The sequence below is a fragment of the Mytilus edulis genome, chromosome 12 (assembly GCF_963676685.1).
Source record: "Mytilus edulis chromosome 12, xbMytEdul2.2, whole genome shotgun sequence".
In the NCBI taxonomy this organism is placed as follows: Eukaryota; Metazoa; Mollusca; class Bivalvia; order Mytilida; family Mytilidae; genus Mytilus; species Mytilus edulis.
In genome coordinates this window covers 34,851,761-34,873,830 of record NC_092355.1, presented here as the reverse complement: position 1 = coordinate 34,873,830, position 22,070 = coordinate 34,851,761, and the positions used below count along the sequence as shown (strand labels likewise).

Genomic DNA, 22,070 nt, shown 5'->3' with positions numbered 1-22,070 from the left:
AAATAATAACAGAAGCATTTAATTGCACATAGAAAAATTATCTGATACATTCGAAGATTTTTGTAAGCATTTAAAATTTAGGAAAAAATTATTTGTTGCGTGACAGTAATATGGTAGCCTCCATTTGCCACGTTGGGAAATAGTCAGTTTGATAACAGTTTTGAGATTAGACAGCGTCAAAGGTTGTTGAATTATTGGAAATTTGTTAAAAAGGGAATCCGTTTTATAGATTTTTAGATTTTTTTGCTACAAGTGTCTTCAATATGACTTCTGAAATTTATCAACTGGCTTCCAATCCAAATTTGGTAATTTTTCTAGGATTTTCTCTGTTTATCAAACTTTATGTAAAACATCTGTCAAAATAGGATTAGTAAGTTACTGGGTAACTCCTAAACTTAACCACGAGACATTTCAAAACATTTGAGCTCAAAATAAATTCATTCGTCCAACATGCATCACTAGACTTCTGTAAATACAACAAAAGTAATATGAGGCAGGCATTACCTGTAAATGGGGACAAAGTCTGTATGAATTATTTTTTGTAAATATTTGTTAAAAAAAAGAAACAGAAACGGGTAACGTTTCCGATTTTGGTTTCTTTTGTTAGGCCAAATAAAAAAGTATGTGTGGTTCCAGTTACATCTGAAAAAAAGTTGGGGTAGGTACATGTAGGTACCGTAGGGATTTTTTTTATTTTATGTTTTTTTTTACATTGAGTCTATGGGAGCAACATTCTGACTTTAACAGTGCTTAATGAAAAATGACAATAAAATCTTTAGGGTAGGCTATTTTTAAGCCGAAAAAGTAGGGAAGGTAGGGTAACTGGAACCACACATATATTTTTATTTGGCCTTAGGGATTTTAGTTGTGACATTAATAAAGTTATGAAAGTCATGTACAATGTGAACAAAGAAACGCTATCAACAGGTAACGTTTTTTCATATCAAGGAATTATTTAAAATGAAATTGGTATTTCGTTACTTCCTATTTTATACTAAACCGACAAATATATATATTTTACTCAAAGTTTCATACAAACGAGACCGGAAAAAGGAAGTACATTGTAGATTTCTGCGCAGATGCGGAAATTCAAAACATGACATCAAAAAAATTAAATGATGTTGAGTTCATTCATGTCATTAGTACAATGAAAATTTCGGGAAAATTTTCCTGATTTTTTTTTTTTTTTATTGATTTTTCTACTGTTTCTAAAGGTTCCGCGGAACCCAGTGTCTCGCTTAATCTTTCTGTTAATCGCAGGCTCAACAAAAATGAGGAAATAAATCAATGAAATATTCCTGATGATACTATCATACTATCTTTTGATTTAAGAAGCTTCTGTCCAAGTTTGGTAAAAATCCAGGATAGTTTATGAATCTAATAAATGTTTAAAAGCTTTAACTGCAGACTAAATGTATTGTTAACCGGAAGAAAACAACATTTCCTTCTAGATACTAGCTTTTGATCATAAACAAGCTTCTGTCTGTCCAAGTTAAGTACAAATCCAAAATAGTATAAGAAAGTTATTAAAATTTTAAAAAAATTAACCACAGAGTGAATGTGTTGTTTCTTGGCAGCAAATCTAAGTCCATTTAAAAGTAAAATATGAAAATATAGATTTATTTATTTACAAAATTTCCTTCTAGATATACTAGCTTTTGATCATAAACAAGCTTCTGTCAACATGGTCAAAGTTTGGGACAAATCCAAAATAGTATAAGAAAGTTATAAAATATCACCCACTAACTTCAAAAGGGCAGGGCACCATTGCATGCCAAAATAATCTGCAGGAAACACCATTGTAACAGGAGTAATTTTAGACATGATAAAATGTGAAAATATTAATAGATAAATTGTTGTCCCTTCGTTTGATGTGTTTGAGCACTTGATTAGGATTTATATCTAGAAATTGACCATGAGGGTCAAGTTTTTGGAAGCTGAAATCATCACTTTGTAAATTGTACGGATGCCATCATGAGTTGGTTCACCGTTATCAGTTATGGAATATCTGTTATATAGATGATATAGGATATGTTCCTTATGTAGTAACTACAATTATGTTCATTTTCACGAATGTGACCTACCAAATTAGACTTTTTCCTTTATTTGTGACATTTTTACTGACTGTGTCTGTTTGTTTTCTTCACGCACCATGATCAATATTATTAAATTTGATGTGAATGTCGTGCAAGTGAGAGGTAAATGCGCTGTAAAACCTGGTTTAATCCACCATTTTCTGCTTTGAAAATGCCTGTACCAAGTCAGGAATATGATAGTTGTTGTTCATTCGTTTGATGTGTTTTATCTTTTGACTTTGCCATTTGATTAGGGACATTCTGTTTTGAATTTTTCTCAGAGTTCAGTATTTTGGTGATTTTACTTTTTTAGGTGATTTATTTTTTGTTTTTTTCATTTCAGAGTGTGTTCTAGTTTTGACAAGCAATCATGTCAACCAAAACACCTGCAGAATCTGTCAGTGAATTAGGTGAAGGTAAGAATGGAAATTTATAACCAGTATAAAAGTCAAGAAATCCTGATGATGCATGAATTTGTAAAAAAAAAGCAGATACCAAAAGCAGATGCAAACACATATATTGTTGACAAACTAACAAAACCATGTCAAAAAACTGTTCTCCCCAGGCTGTTTTAGCGTCCAATGACGCAACGCTATATTTTCCTCCCGTGATGCTATAATAATTTCCGCTACGCTATAATTATTTTTAGGATGTTATTTTTCCTGTCTCTATAATATATTGCAAAGCCATGTCCTAAATTTTGAACTTTCATATAATTACCGCTTGTGATCATAAAAATTATATCACCTTCAATTGTAATCCCTTCAAGTCGGACAATAAAGGCAATTTAGGGTGATTAAATAGGTGTTAATTGCTCTATTGGGGATAACTGTTTGGATACGAATACACCAAGCTGACACTTGTGACATGATTACCACGTTGTCTGCAATCGCAAATTTCGACAAGGAGAAAATGTAATCAGAAACTCATAAAAAAAATCGAAATATATGTTTGCAGAATGGAAATTCAAAGAAATAAACAATTTTTCTCTTTTCAAAAGAGGTTTTGTCGTATCTTTTTATGACTTTCAAAAATTACTCTCTTTCTCTCTTCCTGTACTTGTAAATCGAGAGCCAAAATTTTGATTTTGAGCTATTAAAATAAGTTTTGGTCTTTCTTTAGAAAGTGATCATAATCATGATAATTGGCTTAAGTTTATGTTTCATCCATTTAATGCATTAAAAACACAATATTTCATTCCCAATCTCTTGTCAAACATTATTTATTTTCGTATTTTTCATAGCCTTCGGTGGCCATTGGATATTTTAGTGTAAACTACTGATCATAACAGGACCAGATATGAAAAAAATCTGCATTTACAATAATAGCTACAGATGCACAAATGGCACAATAGACACAAAAAATAATACCTAAAGAGAAAACTATGCATTAACAGACTATTTATTAGATAACTTTGTTAAAATATATATCATTATGATAAAAAGTAACAACTGGAACTAATTCATTGAGTACCATGAACCAATATATTTCATAGACATGATAAAGAAGAAGTTTTTGAATTTAAATTTTTTATGCTATATGATACTTTCTCTTCTCTTATTTTTCTTTGGATAAGAACCAGTTTTTTCCTAGATATTTAGTATAATTGTATCTATACAGGTTGCACTATAATAACCCATTCATTCATTTAGTTGGGTAGGTAGGGTAACTGGAACCACACATATATTTTTATTTGGCCCAAGAGGTGAAAAATAATTGAGTAACTATAAATGAATATAGAAAACATAAACTGAACATACTGGTATCATGCATATGGTTATAGTTTAATTGTATTCTCAGTAAAGAATTCAACAATATAAACACACAGAATAGGATGGAATAGAACATTTTATTTACCAATTAAGGGCCTATAGCATACAAACAATATAACACATTTTGTAATAAACAACAAAATATATAACATAAAGGAAATTGAGCACCGCCACTACGCGATAAATGACATTGAAAAAAATAGTTTATTTTTGTTTACGCAAAATGTGTTGCTATCCAAAATTTCTGGGGAGAACACTGAAAAAAACCTGAAAACAACCAAAAGACGAACAGCGGTATGCAAAATACACAACATATATAACTAATGATTATAAAATGCAGTAACAGATAAGAGTTAAAAGTGAAGAAAAACATTGTTAATTTAGTTGCAGTGCTATATAATTTTTAAATTTTTTTCAAAATAAAACTTTCATTGATTATCAAGAAAAGCAAATCCCACACAAGGTTTCATGATCCAACCTAAAGAGAAATGATGTTTTAGTTTACATTAATCCCCTTTATGTCAGATATGAGAATGCATAATTCTAATTATTGCTATACTCAAACTTGTCAAGTCTAAGAAATTGCATTTATCAAAACCTCACAATAATTTCAGAATCTGTACAGTAGTACATGTTATTGCACCAAAATACGAAAAAGTAGTGAACTTTTGTACTAGTATATTTCTTAAAATTTACATTTTGATATTTTTTTTGTATTTTCAGAAGTGAATAAAGGAGCCATTCGTCAGATTGTTTGGGACTACATTGAGAAGAATGATCTTGTGGAGTTTCCAAGACCATGCTATCGTAGAATCCCTAATGTCAAGGTTTGTGTAAAATAAATAGTTTACAAATTCTTTAATGCCATTTTTAAATGTTCTTTAGTTAGGCCATAAAAAAATAGGTTTGTTTGCCCAAACACTAGCTACCAAGAAAAAAGCTGCCTTCTCAAATTCTTTTATTGTCCTGATTTGAAGAAGTTTATTTTAATCAGATAGGCATGAAGATTAATAAACACCCGATACTTTAATTTCTCTCTGAAAAAAAAAAAAGAAAATGCCTACCTACCTACCCACTGTCTCAACCTTTGGGTAGGGTTTGGGCAAACCAAAATATTTTTAATTGTGGCCTTACAATTTTTACCAGACTTAAATACATAAGCACCACACATTTTTCTGGTTGAAAACTGACAATGCCAAATTTGAGACTCAAGTATTTTAGAAATTTAATAGGGAAAAATCTTTGGTACTCAAGTACAAGTCTATCATGTCTATTAACTATAAGTCAGATGCCCTTTTCAGATTCAAAATATAAGGATTCATTATTATTGACCCTGATTTTGAATAAAATTTATTCTTTTTATTTTTTTAGGGAGCAGCAACTGCAGCAGAGAAGATGACATCATTGGATGAGTTTAAGAAGGCACAGACTGTGAAAATAAACCCAGATAAACCACAGGAAAATGCTAGGTTTCTAACTCTTGAAGTAAGCATATTTATAGACTTTGAAAAATTAATTAAAACTATATCATGTATATAGAAAATAAAAAAAATAAGGTTTTAATCAGAGATTCCTAAATACTTGAGGCCACACTTAAAAATATTTTGGTTTGCCCAAACCCTACCCAAACATTGAGACTATGGGTAGGTAGGTAGGCATTATTATTTTTTTTTTATAAAGGGAATAATTTTTTTATAAAGGGAAATTTAAGTATCAGATTTTTATTAGTCTTCAGTTCAATCTGAATAATAAAAAAATATTTTCACATCAAGTCAATAAAAGATTTTGAGTAGGCAGCTATTTTCTGGGTAGGTAGGATTAGGGCAAACAAACCTATTCTTTTTTATGGTCAATATCTAAACTTTAAGAAAGTTGGTAGTCAAATCATGTTGATTTTTTTGGAAGTGTGACATCAGCACAAGCTTTAGCATTTACACTATTTTGTCATCTGAGCATGATATGCTAAATTCAGGATCTTCATGTAACTAACAATATAAAAATAAGTATGTGTTCTCCTAAAACGTATTATATTGCTCAATACGGTTTGTGTTTATTATTATATTTCCATTGCATAATGAAAGGCCTAAAAAAAAAATGTTGTGTTTCCGGTCACCCGACCGACTGTCCTTCAGACCCCCGACTCAACAGTTTTTAAAGCTGATGTGGGAAAAAAATTAATTTGTATACCTACCGACTAAGTCCCTCGATCTTTTTATCGCCCCAAAAGAAAACAACGCTAATTTTTAATTCGAGGCTTATTTTTAGAATGTACTAGAAAGTGGAATCTTCTTGGCTAATTATATATCCGGGAGCATGTGCAGTAGTTATTTTCGTTTGTCAGTGTTTGAACATGGCAACACAACGCGTCCTATTCAATGTTCAATGCGGAAAGTGTGACCATTTCGCGGAGAAAAAAATATTTCTAAATTTTACAGAAAGTAACACCTTTTTTGACATTAGCAATGAAATTCATCCAATGTCTAACATCGATGAAAAAAAATACACAACACAAATTTTGTGCTCGGCCACCGTCAAAAATGACTGTAACACAACTGTTGGAACAATGCAATCTTTTGGAATTAAATTTATCAAATTTTCATGCCAGACCCTTCTTCAAAATGAACCAGATATTAATCCATCTGAAACTGGTCAGCCAATCAACGCTTTAGACATTCTGATGAAAAGCAACAGATGCTTTGCCAAAAGAAAGTGTCCTGCCAGGGAACAGTGTATATAATATATTTGTCTATCTGTAGGTTTGGGATGATGTTTGGTTCATGTTCCTATAAATGAATCGGCCCCACATCTTCTCAACTTCTTTCTCTGACAATTCCAAACTTTTGGTCCTGAAATAGGGGAATTGGGTTTAAAAAGCTAATTTCCTAGAGGAAGTGCTGCCCAATTTTTTTTTAAGTTTGGACTTAGTTTTTTTTCAGGGGTATTTTAAAAGGGGGTAAACTAAAAGTTATTTCAGGGGGATTTTAAAAGGGGTAAACTAAAAGTTATCTCGGGGAGATTTTTAAAGTGGGTAATCAATCTCTTTCTATTAAATCCCAAACTTTTGTCTGGTAACTGGAAATTGAGTTTTATATAACTTAAGCTTATTTCATAATATTATATAAAAAAAAAAAAAAAAAAAAAAAAAAAAAATCCCTACCTACCCTCCCTTCAAAATTTCAAGAGGGTGATCGGAAACACAACATTATTTTTTTTAGGCCAAAGCAATCTTTACCCTTCAGTGCTCACAAGCACTTTGTATGACAGCTGTTTATGTATTTTAAAAAATACTATAGTCTTGTATTATTTTGATTTTAGTTTCTTGTGTACAATTTGGAAATTAGTATGGCGTTCATTATCACTGAATTAATATATATTTGTTAAAGGGCCAGCTGAGGGACACCTCCGGGTGCGGGAATTTCTCGCTACATTGAAGACCTGTTGGTGACCTTCTGCTGTTGTTTTTTCTATGGTCAGGTTGTTGTCTCTTTGACACATTCCCCATTTCCATTCTCAATTTTTAACCGGATTTTTGTGTCAAAAATGTCGGTTATTGATTTGGGGATGTACGGCGGGCGGGCGGCCGGGCGGCAACCAAATGTTGTCCGTGCATTTACTCATGAAGCGTTCAACCAAACCTTTTAAAATTTTAATATGTTGTTACTGACAACAAAATGGAGGTCAAGTTCAATAATGACGATTTTGACTTTTACCGTTCAGGAGTTACAGTTCTTGAAAGTTTAAAAATTGTCGTGTCCGTGCATTTACTCATGAACCAGTCAACCAAACCTTTTAAAATTTTAATATGTTGTTACTGACAACATAACGGAGGTCAAGTTCAATAATGACGATTTTTACTTTTACCGTTCAGGAGTTACGGTTCTTGAAAGTTTAAAAAATGTTGTGTCCTTGCATTTACTCATGAACCAGTCAACCAAACCTTTTAAAATTTTAATATGTTGTTACTGACAACAAAATGGAGGTCAAGTTTAATAAATCTAGTTTATATGTTGTTATTGTTGACAACATGGAAGTCAAGTTTGATATTGATAATCATAAATTTTACCTATTAGGAGTTTTGGTCCTTGTAATATTGATAAATGCCAGAACACAAATAAATGTTAAAGAATCCGGTTTACTGTCATTTTGACAGCTCTTGTATATTATGTGATCTGCATTTGATTCATGAATCTTTTGTACATCTGTGTAATTCTATTTTAGGCTGATAAGACATTGTTAGTGCCAACACCCAGGCTAAGGACTGGATTATTCAATAAAATAGTACCACCAGAGGGTTGTAATAAGGATATCTTGAGGATATGTGCCACAACACAGGTAAGAAATACCACATTCAAGTTAGACACTGTGGATTCATTATTCGTTGAACTGTTGAACACCAATTTTTGTGAAAGTTGTGGATTCAGGTGAACCACAAATTTCAGTATGTAATGAAATACAAATTTTCAACAAGCATGAAATTGAGACTTTGTCGAAACTACAAAAATCAAATATTCACAAAAATGCAATTTTTGCTCAATCCACGAAAAAATAAATGAATCCACATTAGAATCTTTGATAATGATCCACAACACAAAGAGATAGGAACCACTAGAAGGTTGTGACAAGGATAAATTTGGATATATTTGTGCCACAGTAATATAAGTTATATGGTTCGCTACTGACCCCCTACGGATCCATAGAGGGTTAGTAAAATCCATAGGGCAGTGTAGGGGGTGAGGCCGGAGGCTGAGTCCCCTATGAATTTTATTCACCCTCTATGGATCCGTAGCAATGCGTAGGGGGTCAGTAGTTAACCGTATAATGAATTTATCGGACGCTGGTCTTTTTCTGCGGCGTTTTGTTGAAAAATAAACAATGAAACACAATAACATTAATAGATGACGTCGCCATTTACGCGTCATGAACCCCATATGAAACTTACTAACCCCATACGGTCTCATAGGGGGTCACCACGTGACGGCATTTAACCAATCACAACGTGATAATTCATCTGTGGTCCGATAAATGTGAATATTACTGCTATAGCTTTTAATAAGTACATTCTCATGGTATGTGTCACAACATGGGTAAATATAAATATCAATAGAAAGCTTACGGCCTAGCCAAGATCAGATGTGCATTTTGTCTTTCACATGAAGTCAAAAATGAGTATCACCTCAGGGAAAAACTCTTTTGATATTTTGGTTCAAAAATGGTTTAAATTATGAAAAATTGCTATCGTTAGGTTAACACTGGAAGCATTTATATAATTACATGCAGTTTTTGGAAGAAATATTTAATATTTTTATTAAATAAATGGTGTTTAAAAACTGTATAATTTTCTTTAATGGTTGGCTTCAAGACATGGTCACCAGTGTCAGATTTTTGGTCAATGACAAAGACAACAAAATATGTTTAGAATTATTGAATATCAAACATTTTAATTGAAAAAAAAATGACAAGAACATGTTTAACTCACAGTTATTTCAAACAACAGTAGCTTTCTTTGATCATTAATCTTATCTGATAAAACTGTATCTAAAATTATCTATAAATAACAAAACTTCCAAAAAAAACCTTTCTTTTGGTGTATAGAACATTAAAATAACTTGATGCATATTCTTACAATAAACAATCAAACTTAGCAATACAATTTATATGTTTTGTCTAGGGACAAGACATTGTATTCATATTTAATGAAATGCATTATTAAAACCTAATTTTGATATAGCTGAAAGTGTTCTCTTGAAAAAAAAACATACATTTTATCAGGTTTATCTATCAAATGATGCTTTACTTCCAGGAAAATGGAAACAAATACATTTTGATGATGTCTACGGACAAGACATTTTATTGATATTCAATTAAATGCTTTCAAAGATGATTGTTAAAGTTAAGATTAAAAGTTATTAATTAAATTTTAAGCTGTGTTTTTTTAATTTTGGAAAATATATAAATGTACACATAATTCTTTACATATCTCAATAATTTACTGATTAAGCCAAACTGAAGACACATTCTTTTAACTGAAATCCATATATCTGACTGCTTAAAACAATCAAACTATTATTAAAACTCAATTTTGACATAGTTGAATGTGTTCTCTTTAAAAAATAACATACATTTTACCTATCAAATTAGGCTGAAATCAAGGAAATTGGATACAAATATATTGTGGTAATGTCTACGGACAAGACAATTTCAGTTAAAAAAAAAATCTGTTAGAATTAATTGTGACTATATTCATGTTGAAAATACTGAGTTTTAATTTGAATAGATAACTTTCATCACCTATAGATAAGATTTAAGGTCCATAGCAGACAAATAATTGAATTTAATACTTGTTATGGACAAGTGTCTTGTCCGTAGACACTTCCTCATTTGCTGTTAATACTGAAATGCAAAAGATAAAGTTAGAGAGAGAGAAATACTTTTTCTTCATTTGATTTAGTTAATCTTTTAAGGTATGCATCAACTGGAATAAACAATATTGAAGTAAAATAAGGTATGCTTTTTATGACTGATAATCTGACACTTTTTAAAATCCACTCCTATAAAGTAATTTTACAAAAATTGAGAACACTTAAATTACCATTTATTTATTAAAAATAAGATATTTCTAAGTTTAAACAACACATAGGATTAATGAAGACCCATAAAGCCAAGCAATATTGATAAAAAGACATATCTACGGACAAGACATGTGTCTACGGACAAGACATTCTGACATATTTTTGAATTTTTTCCTCTATTAGGGGTCATCCATAATTGTCAACCATTTTCCAAAGTGTACAAAACGTACACTTTATCAGACCCCCCACCCTCCCTCAAAAAGTGTACATCAACCATTTTCAGATTTCAAGAGAAGAATCAGTCATTCTTAATAAAAAGAAGATCCTGTCTATTATATTTTAGTTTAATATTGAACTTTGCATTGAAAAAAAACTAAAACATATCTGACTGTTTTATTTGATGACATCTATCTGTGATGTTTGTGTTTTGTCAGAATAAAGAGTACAAAGATTAGTGTTTCCCCTATCACACAGTGGAAATGGTAACTCCAATAAAATAGGGCACCTAGAGCATGCAAAAGGTTAACAAAAGGGCACATAAATTATGCTAAGAATCAAAGAAAGGGAAATGCATGGTTTTATTGCATTGGTAAAGTATCATGAGTATGGACTGACAGTTGTTGATGGAATCAGAGCTCAAGACAGCAATCAATAAAAGTGTAATGTTTTAAAACATTTTGAGTTTTTAAATTTCCCGCCTGTATTTCTATTTAAATGGTCCCTGTAAATATGCCATTCATGGCACTATTATCGTTTATGTATATATACTGTAACGTGTACATATATTGGATATTTTCTAAGTTAAGGTTAAACTTCATATGGAGGTCCTCCTAATTGAAGGAGGCTTTTACTAAGAAAAATAAGTTTACTTCCGGTTTACTGGTTTACTATTTTGGAATGCATTACAAGGAAATTAATGGAAGGACCAGTTCAAAATCTTTTCACAAAATGGGGTCTTGTCAAAATCAAAACATTCAAAGAATTTAGTGTTTCAATCAATTTTGTTTATTAAACAGAGTAAAACGATATCGATCAATAATAAAGCAGGTGAAATTGAAAATCGGGGGTACTGAGAAATTCTTGCAAACTTTTTGTTAAAATAATTTTACTAGTTCACCTTTTTGAATAATTTCGTTTTCATATGATTTGATCTTTTTTTATCGTTCAATCCCGATTGAGTAGAACTACGATATCGAAATCAATATCATCAAAGTGAAAATAATAAAGAAGAAATAAGAAGAGAAACACACCCAAGCCAATTCTCGATTTTATAAATCGACTTTCCCTACGGAAACGATATAAATTCCGGAAATAGAAAAAAAAGCGTACGGTAAAAATGTTGATTTTTTAACCCCCTCCCCCCAAGTGTACGTTTTGTACACTTTGGAAAATGGTTGACAATTATGGATGACCCCTTAATAGATGGTAGAAAAAAATGTTAGTAGTGTTTTCATATCTACAAAAGAACAGGAACTTAGCAATGCAACATTAATGTAATTATGCTTCCAGTTTGCTAGGGAATGCATGTCGACGTACAAGACATTTTTTCACTTTATTTGTATATCCAACTTTGATGGCATATATCTCCAGCTATGGTACTGCAATTTTGATAAATGAGGTAGTTTTTATACCCCACGCAACGAAGTTGCGGAGGGTATAATGTTTTTGACCCGTCCGTCCGTCCGTCCGTCCGTCCGTCAGTCCGTCCGTCCTTTAGTCCGTCCGTCCGTCAGTCCGTCAGTCCTGTTTCTTGTCATCGCAACTCCTCTCAAACCACACAACAGAATTTCACGAAACCTTTTCAGATAATAAGGACATACTATGTAGTTGTGCATATCGACGGGAAATTGCGATTCAATTTTTTTTGTAGGAGTTACGCCCCTTTGAACTTATTTACTTTAATGTACTACTGCAACAGTTTGTCATCACAACTCCTCTCAAACCACACAACAGAATTTCACGAAACCTTTTCAGATAATAAGGACATACTATGTAGTTGTGCATATCGACGGGAAATTGTGATTCAATTTTTTTTCTAGGAGTTACGCCCCTTTGAACTTATTTACTTTAATGTACTACTGCAACAGTTTGTCATCGCAACTCCTCTCAAACCACACAACAGAATTTCACGAAACCTTTTCAGATAATAAGGACATACTATGTAGTTGTGCATATCGACGGGAAATTGCGATTCAATATTTTTTCTAGGAGTTACGCCCCTTTGAACTTATTTACTTTAATGTACTACTGCAACAGTTTGTCATCGCAACTCCTCTCAAACCACACAACAGAATTTCACGAAACCTTTTCAGATAATAAGGACATACTATGTAGTTGTGCATATCGACGGGAAATTGTGATTCAATTTTTTTTCTAGGAGTTACGCCCCTTTGAACTTATTTACTTTAATGTACTACTGCAACAGTTTGTCATCGCAACTCCTCTCAAACCACACAACAGAATTTCATGAAACTTTGTAGATAATAAGGACATACTATGTAGATGTGCATATCAACAGGAAATTACGGATCAATTTTTTTTCTAGGAGTTATGCCCCTTTGAACTTATTTGCTTCAATGTACTTCTGCAACAGTTTGTCATCTCAACTCCTCTGAAAACACACAACAGAATTTCATGAAATTTTGTAGATAATAAGGACATACTATGTATATTGACAGGAAATTATTATTCAATATTTTTTCTTATACAATTTTTTTTTCTTATACTTATTTAATTTCTCCAATGACAATGTGGGGACGTGGGGTATGTGAGCGTGCTCACTAAGGTTCTTTAATTGATAATGTATATACTAGAAGGGAAAACAAAACACATATTAGCATAAATTTGATTTATTTTTCTCTTTTATCACTACACTGAGCAAGCTAAAAACAAAAGTACAAAATTTCATAACAAGCGCATAGTATTCAACTTTTTATCATAACTTTGTAACCACTGAAGATTTTTTGTTGCAACAACCAGTAAAAGAAAGAAGAATAAATTGTCTATAACAGTGAACCAATAATGTAGTTCAAATTAAGTTCACTTATTAACTATCAATTGATAAAAACAGGTAAATTTTAAATGAAACAACATAACGTGTAATTTTGCCCATTTTCAGCGTGTATTTTAGTGTTTTTTTTCAAAACGGTAACACCTATACATGATATTTGATATTCATTCTCTTCTTCAGTTCAAAGATGTATTACTTATGTAAAGTTTATCTTCTTGTCTTTACAAGCCTATAACATAGACCCAATATGAAATGCACATTTGATCTTGGCTAGGCCACTAAAGAATATTCAGATTTATACATGAAGTACCAAAATTTACCTGGACATTTCTCCTCAAACAATTAAAGAATGTTGTTGTAAATTTAAACGAAAGTGCAATAAAACTAAACAGACACAAAAACAAAAAACAAACTATAGGTAACGGTACAGCCAAATGAAATTGAGAATGGAAATAAGGGAATGAGTCAAAGAGACGACAACCTGACCGAAGAGCAGAAAACAACCAAAGGCCACAAATAGGTCTTTCAACCCAGTGAGATAATTCTACACCAAGAGGAGTGCTTCAGTGGATCCCTTATCATAAAATATGTACTAGTTCAGTGAAAATGGACGTCACACTTAACTCCGCACGGTATTCAGTGGATCCCTTAGCATAAAATATGTACTAGTTCATTGAAAATGGACGTCACACTTAACTCCACAACATATAAATGAACTAAAATTAAAAATCATACAAGACTAGTGAAGGCCAGACTTGGTTAAAAATGTGGACGGGTTAAACATGTTATGTGAGATCTCCCCCTCCCACACACACAAACACACTAAACCTCTAGCCAATGTAGAAAAAACAAACACACATCAAAACACACAATTAAACTAAGGGCTATTCCGGAAAAAATGTATGGGGGGTTGGAAGGCAGTTTTTGTCAGCACTCGCCACCCAGACAATTGTAATTGAGAATTATAGTGCATTATAGTGTGAAAAGTTGCTCTGATACCCATCACCCATGTATTATTAATTAATATAATGTGCCTTTCAAGCCCCCTCTTTATTGTATGTTTTCATGGTGTAAACATCTTTCCATGAATACAGCTGAGTACTTTGATTATACACTAAGTGATCATTGTATATTTTCAGGGTGTTAGAGAACACAGTGAACCTATTGGACTGGAAACAAAAATCAAAGTAGATTTAGTTGTTATTGGATCAGTAGCAGTCACAAAAACAGGTAAGGGCTTTGTCTTGGAGGACATAGATGAAATCTTCATGAAATAGACTTTTCCAGGAAAAAATGTAAGGGAAGGGTCATATTTCTGCATGCTTTAAGAATAAGAAGATGTGGTATGATTGTCAGATTTAGAGACCAAACAATGTCAAGGTTATCTTTATCTTATCTTTATTTTTAGCTCACCTGGCCCAAAGGGCCAAGTGAGCTTTTCTCATCACTTGGCATCCATTGTCCGTCGTTAACTTTTACAAAAATCTTCTCCTCTGAAACTAATGGGGTAAAATGCAGTTTTTGGCTTATACCTCAAAAACCAAAGCATTTAGAGCAAATCTGACATGGGGTAAAAATGTTTATCAGGTCAAGATCTATCTGCCCTGAAATTTTCAGATGAATCGGACAACCCGTTGTTGGGTTACTGCCCCTGAATTGGTAATTTTAAGGAAATTTTGCTGTTTTTGGTTATTATCTTGAATATTATTATAGATAGAGGTAAACTGTGAACAGCAATAATGTTCAACAAAGTAAGATTTACGAATAAAATGGTCATGTTGACTTATTATTAAGGAGTTATTTACCTTTATAGTCAATGTTAAACCATTTTCATAAATCTTAGTAATTTTTTACGAAAATCTTCTCCTCTGAAACTACGAGGCAAAATTCAACCAAACTTGACCACAATCATCATTGGGGTATCTAGTTTATAAAAAGGGGTCTGGTGACCCGGCCAACCAACCAAGATGGCCACCATGGCTAAAAATAGAACATATGGGTAAAATGCAGTTTTTGGCTTATATCTCAAAACGAAAACATTTAGAGCAAATCTGACAAAGGGCAAAATGTTTATCAGGTCCAGATCTATCTGCCCTGGAATTTTTAGATGAATCGGACAACCCGTTGTTAGGTTGCTGCCCCTGAATTGGTAATTTTAAGGAATTTTTGCCGTTTTTATTGGTTATTATCTTGAATATTATTAAAGATAGAGATAAACTGTAAACAGCAATAATGTACAGCAAACTAAGACCTAAAAATAAGTCAACATGACCAAAATGGTCAATTGACCACCTAAGGAGTTATTGCCCTCTATAATCAATTTTTAACAATTTTCATAAAATATATGTAAATTTTTACTAGCATTTTCCACTGTAGCTTCTTGGCCAAGTTCCTTATAGATAGAGATAATTGTAAGCAGCAAGAATAATCAGTAAAGTAAGATCTACAAACACATCACCATCACCAAAACTCAATGTTGTCATGAATCCATCTGTGTCCTTTGTTATTCCTATAGACCAAGGTGAGCGACACAGGCTCTTTAGAGCCTCTAGTTTCAAGTTGAATGGATTACAGAAACATATTACACTGATAGTTATAGTTGATCATATTAATGACATGATTTTCTCTGTTGAGGCTGTAGGGCAAAAGAGAGAAAGCAATTGAGTTGAGATGACCATTGATAATCTGTTTTGGACGATGTTGTTAATTCAATTGACATTTCCATATCACACTACTGTGCCGAGAAAAGAAATTATCAGTCAGTAAGATCAAAGGAAAATTTCGTTAAATAGTGATGAATTTAATTATGGGCCTCTACACAAATTAATATTGTTCAGTTTTCAAATAAGTTGTATAAGTGGAATATCTACTAATCAGAAAAATAAACTTATATATTTGCAGGTTTGAGAATAGGGAAAGGAGAGGGATATGCTGATATGGAGTATGCTATGATGAGAAGCATGGAAGCTGTGGATGAGAACACCGTCATCATCACCACAGTCCACGACACTCAGGTAGTTGACTTCCCTGAGAGTCTGATTGAAGATCATGATGTAGTTGTTGATTACATCATAACACCAACAGAAATCATTAAATGTAATAGGACGAGAAAGAACCCTTCTGGTATTATCTGGTCTAAGATTACACCTGAGAAACTCCGTCGTGTTCCAATTCTCAGGAAGTTACTCAAGCGTGAAGAAGCAGAAGGGAAAGATGTTACCCTTAAAGAAGGTGCTCCACCTCCTGAGATAAGAACTGAAGATGAAGGAGAAGAATCAGACAGAAATTATCAAAGACGCCCATTCTATCGTAGAACTAGGGGTGGTCCAAGACGTCCATACAACAGAAGACCTAGAAGAGATCGTAATAGTGAAAATGATACAGATGGAAAAGGTGACATAAGAGACGAGAGTGAAAGAGAGGCCAAGAGTGGCGATGAAGAAAATCAGCGTCCAAGGCGTCAACAACAGCCAAGAAGACGTAGATTTAATAGGAGGAGGAGAAATACAAGTGAAAATAAGGAGAATGAAGAACCTAGAAGTGGTGATGAGAGAAGAAATCGTAGAAGTGTTGGTGAGTCTGACGGTGCTGATAATGACGAGGGTAAAAGTGGTGACGAGGGAAAACCAAGGAGACGTAGACCCCAGCCACAAAGGAGGAGATTCAGACCTAACAACAGACGCAGTGAGGGAGACGAGAATGAGGACCAACAAGGTCAGTCTCCAAGACGTAGACGTGGACCCCCAAGAACACCAATACCTACTATCTTTGTTGGTAGTGTTCAAAGGTCTGTCCGTGTTAGTGAACTGAAATCCAAAATCCGTGAGAAAAATGTGAATCCATTAAGAGTTATCTGGAATGGAGCTAAATGCTATGCTCTGCTACAGTTTCCAAAGATGAATGAGATGGAGGTTGCATTTGACACACTACAAGACTTTGAAATGAACGGCAAGAAACTGAAAATTGAGATCTCAAATCGAGTCAAACAATACATCGACGAGGAGCAAAACAAAGGAGACGGAGAAGCCCAAGTTGCTGTTGAAGATCAGCCAGAAAACTAGACATGCATTACCCCTATGAATAACAGCAGATGTCTTGAGAAGATAACTGTCAAGAAGCTAATTATTTGTCATGTTTTGTGTGAATGATGTATTTGGCATTGTTTCAAGCCACATATCTAATGTTGGTTATATATATAAAGGGTTGTAGCATATCAGATTGAACTTTGAACTTTTGTAATCTGGTATGGGTAGGAAACACAGTATTTGTTCATTGTTTAAGAACTGATGTTAAAGTTTAATTAAATTTGTTCATTGATATATTTGAGATAATGAATTTTATTCTTTTGCAATATTGATTATTGTTGAATTGTGAAAAGTTCTTATGAATACTATATATTATCTCCCTTGTCAGTTCAAAGGGAGATAATCTTGTTACATTTAAAACAATGAATTTACATATTTATTTTCATACACAAAAAAAAAAATTGACTTAGTATCAATTTTATTTAAAAACTATTCCTGCTAACTTATATATTTGATTTTTTTTTTTCATTGAGCATTAGTTAGATAATTAGTGAAGTTAATCAGAAAATGACAAATATTTAAATAACTATAATTCTCAACTACATGTTTAAAGTGTATTTTTAATATGTTGCCAGAATGAACCCTAGCAGAGCATATGCTAAAAAGCTGACTTAAAAGTCTTAATTTCATTCCATTTTTAGCCAAGTTTTGTATCCATAAAGCATAATTTGTTAATAGCTTGTATTATTTAAGAAATAATTATTTGAGGCCAAATTATTTTGTTCATTTCTGTAACATCCACACACTGCCTTTAGAATTGATCACCCATTTTAAATATGGTGAAGGTTTGTCCAGTTTTCCATCAAGTGTTTAGTGTTTTAATTAGTGTGCAATTTCGAGCTTGATTTGAATTGGAAACAAAAAGATATTGACTTTCTTTTAAGTGACTCTAAAACTGCAACTATGAAATGAAAGAATATTGTTATTAAATAATCAAAATATTTATGTGTTTAAACAATTTATTATGGAAATTAGAGAATTGAGATTATTTGAATGAATTTTTTATTTGAACTAATTTATAATTGAAATTTGATTTTACTGGTGCCAAAGCAGTATTGTTAAAAAGGAGTAATTTTTCTTCTTCAATTTTTCTCTCTCTTCACTATTGTTTTATTTTACGTAAAATGTGTCCTTTGTATATTTTCTGTTTTGTTGTATATGTCTCATTTTGATTGTGTATGTAAATTTCATATCACATTGCTTTCATTCATAATTTCATGAATTTTAAAACTTACCATTTCATTAAATCAAATTTCACAATATGTGTGTGTCTAAGCAATTTATTTATCATTTGTTCAATCTGTTAAAAATAATCTTTTCATTTTAGTTAAAATTTGGTTCAGGCAGTCAGCCTTTGTCTTCTTTTTTTTTTTTAATTGAACACTTTGAAAAAAAAATTGTTTTACACTTCAATGTTTTTATTTAAAAAAAAAAAAAATACCTTCTAAACTGGCAAACATTTTTACAGAGATTGAAAAAAATATAGATTTCTGTCAAGTCTTTTGGATGACCTTGCAGGTTTTGTTATTGTTTTTGTTCAATATATTTTCTTTTCATAAAAAAAGGAAGAAAATTTTGCAAACATTGCAAAAAATTAATATTTCAATCAATGATCTCTGTTGTAAAATTCTCCTTAGTTCAGTATATAGAATTTAGTTATAGATGCTTACCAGATATGGGTTTTGGGTGTTTGAAAGGTGGGGAACATTTCTTGATGTAAATAGCGTCTGCAACATAAACAAAAATTGTGATTTTGGATTAAGTGCCTTTAGATAAATTATGGAAATCAGTAGAAACATTAATGAATTATTAAACTTAAGAAATAACCATGGTTATTGGGCATTTTGTTTTAATTGAAAAATACATTTACAAATATTTAATTTGAGAAATGATTGTGTGTAATATTGTAAATAGACCATTATATTTTATGTGTGATATTTGTGAAAATTAAGTATGAGTGAAATAATTAAAGTATATTTTTGTATCACTCAAACGCCAGAGAGGCAAGAAAAACAAGTAAATTTATAGACATTTATCTGAGCAAAGATTTGTGTATTGTTTAGTAGTTTATTATTTAATCCACTCTGGATTAGCGGAAAAAGCACAAATCCTCTTGAGTTGTAGTTATAATGTATATGAAATTAATGTAATATGATATATTATATCTTCTGAATTCTGCAGCTAAGTAGTTAAAAATTAATGAAGACATATCGGTCAGTACAGGGTGAAGATATTTTATTATAAGGCAGTTCCAGAAAATACTATGTCCCCCCCATTGACGGCTCTATTTTTTAACCCCCACCACCAACAGAAATAAAACTAAATAAGAACAACACTCCCTTTGAATTTTGTTACTTCAAATACAGCCATCCACATTAAAAAAAAAATGCCATCCCTAGGGGGGACATAGTATTTTCTGGAACAGCCGTAAGAATATCTTTGCAACAAATTTATGCAATTTTTTTATATAACAAATATTAAATAGCTTAATCTTAGACTCAGGTACTTAATTTTCAGAATTTTTCACTCTACTGTTTATTTTCATTTTCATTCAACTTGCTTTATAAAATTTGATTTCAGTGCCAACTACTTTTTAAAGGACTATATACTAGAAATGTACTAAAAATGTAATCTGTAATCTAAAAGTTTGATATTTTATGTAAAGACACTTTCGAAGGAAGGTTAAAAAGTTTTAGGAATGAAATTAATTTAAAGAACAGATGCATTATGGGTGGGCTCTTTCTACCCTTCTATTTGCCAATTTTTTTCATTCTTGGCAACCAAAAGTATATCCTCAATAGGTGTTGAATAGATCAGGTGTTAACTATAAGAACTTTTATAGAAGGGATATTGCTGTTTTAGACTTTTATAAATTTGATAAGATTGACCTTTTCTCTTTAATGGGCTTAATTTGTCATCCAAACTTTCCTGTCCAAATGGTAATGGACATTGTGTAAATGAAAACAATTGAGATATAAAATATTAAAGGCATATTTTTTACCCAGACTGAGAAAAAAAATATAATTGAGTTTGAAGAATAATGATTCTGTTCCAAATACTTTTTGAAACTTGGGGAATGTGAGGAAAATATCAAATATTTACATTTCAGAACTTTTGTTTCTCAAAAAATCTTGTATTGATTGTATTCATGAATAATAAATTATGTGTACAATTAATTGTTATTTGAGATTTTTTGTGAAGCACAGTCTAGAAGATTAAGTCTTAGGAATTTTAAAAAGATTTATATGTATGCGTGATCCCTATTTCCTTGGAGGAGGCATTTTATGGTGGTTGTACTATCCAATAGTTTTGTTAAATCCTGTAATCCTTTTTAAACATTTTACTTAAATAGATGAAATAAATAACAAATTTCTTAATGTTTAATGCAGACAAAAATCAAATTTTGATATTAGAGTCCCAGGAAAATAATTATAAATGCAATTTATTTTCATTATGTCAAGGTCATTTTCATCTTATTAATTCATATCACTATTATATTGATTACATATGGGACTTAATAGCCTCTGATATTATTGTTATCTATACATTATACCAATTCAACTTATACATGGTTTAAAAATACTGTAAAATATACCATCACTGTTTGAATTTGTTTTGTCATTAATATTGTTAATTTCAGCTTTCTATAAAAGCATAAAAAAGAGGTTAGACATTTCTTATTAACAAGTGAGGTTAAGTTTGGATTGATTTGAGAGAGAAGAAAGCAATCTGAGTTTAAAAAATGAAATAATTATTTAATTTGGTGTTCCATTTTTAATACTGTGAAATAAATTACAATTTTTTGACAATTTAAATCACATGTGATTGACATTTTTTTGCAATATTAATTGAACCATGTGTAGATTCATAATTTATTTATTACCCAATAATACAGCTGTGCATTTAGTGCTTATAATTTGAACCGTTGGTGTTATGGTTGATAGTCTTTGCTCAGAATTGTATTACTTAAGATAGTCATACATTGGGAGACTTGCTCTTGTTATAATTCTATTTAATTAAAACAGTTGTGATGTTGAAATTTGTGTTTTTCATTGCCATTTCTCTAGCTATGAATCACAACAAAATTTTCTAGCTTTTGCAGAAGTTTCTGACATGATCATTATCATATTGCTTAAGAATAATTTGAATTCTGAACTAGAAAAGTTTAACATTACATGTGATGGGGAGGTTTCTGCAAATTTGATCTACCACTGAAAAAAGGCTACGCTTGATACAGCTTCACTATGTACCAGACTACTAAATGACCTTTAAATGTTTTTCAGTGGTTCTGTAATATTACTGTCTGTACATCTCAGTTTGTTTGCCATTTTGAGACCCTGTCTCAGTGTCCACTAGTTCACGAACATTTGTCCAGTAACTTTTAATAATTGAGCAATATGGCTGTCCCTAAGATTGCCTATTCTGAATTTTATGCCAACAGGCAAGTCATATAGATCTCAGGTTCCACTTATTATTCTTTGTTTTACAAGCTTATCAAAAGAAATCTTGATTACAAATGAAGAAAGGGATTTGCATGAATAAAAGAGAAAGACCAGCCA

At 31.7% G+C, this 22,070-nt stretch overlaps 1 protein-coding gene across 3 annotated transcripts; it reads left to right on the top strand.

The window, feature by feature from the left end:
* The first annotated feature begins 46 nt into the window (after window positions 1–46).
* On the top strand, window positions 47–21,550 carry LOC139498320 (methenyltetrahydrofolate synthase domain-containing protein-like). 3 transcript variants are annotated; one of them, XR_011657885.1, is made up of 8 exons: window positions 47–182; window positions 2,419–2,491; window positions 4,571–4,674; window positions 5,219–5,332; window positions 8,066–8,179; window positions 14,566–14,656; window positions 16,328–19,776; window positions 19,937–21,550. XR_011657885.1 is itself a non-coding variant. In XM_071286690.1 (7 exons), exons 2-7 carry the CDS (start codon window positions 2,446–2,448, stop codon window positions 17,485–17,487), a joined length of 1,629 nt encoding a protein of 542 aa, XP_071142791.1. In that variant the 5' UTR covers window positions 47–182; window positions 2,419–2,445; the 3' UTR covers window positions 17,488–21,550. The 3 variants fall into 3 exon arrangements, 1 of the variants encoding a protein (XP_071142791.1); XR_011657884.1 differs by having other exon boundaries at window positions 16,328–19,792; window positions 19,922–21,550; XM_071286690.1 differs by having other exon boundaries at window positions 16,328–21,550.
* The last annotated feature ends 520 nt before the right edge of the window (window positions 21,551–22,070 follow it).

Excerpts from the sequence above, each read along its gene's own strand:
- LOC139498320 (XM_071286690.1), top strand. The coding sequence starts at position 2,446 with ATGTCAACCAAAACACCTGCAGAATCTGTCAGTGAATTAGGTGAAG. Across the intron at positions 4,675-5,218 it reads GTAGAATCCCTAATGTCAAG|GGAGCAGCAACTGCAGCAGA; the intron begins GTTTGTGTAAAA and ends TTATTTTTTTAG. Across the intron at positions 5,333-8,065 it reads CTAGGTTTCTAACTCTTGAA|GCTGATAAGACATTGTTAGT; the intron begins GTAAGCATATTT and ends ATTCTATTTTAG.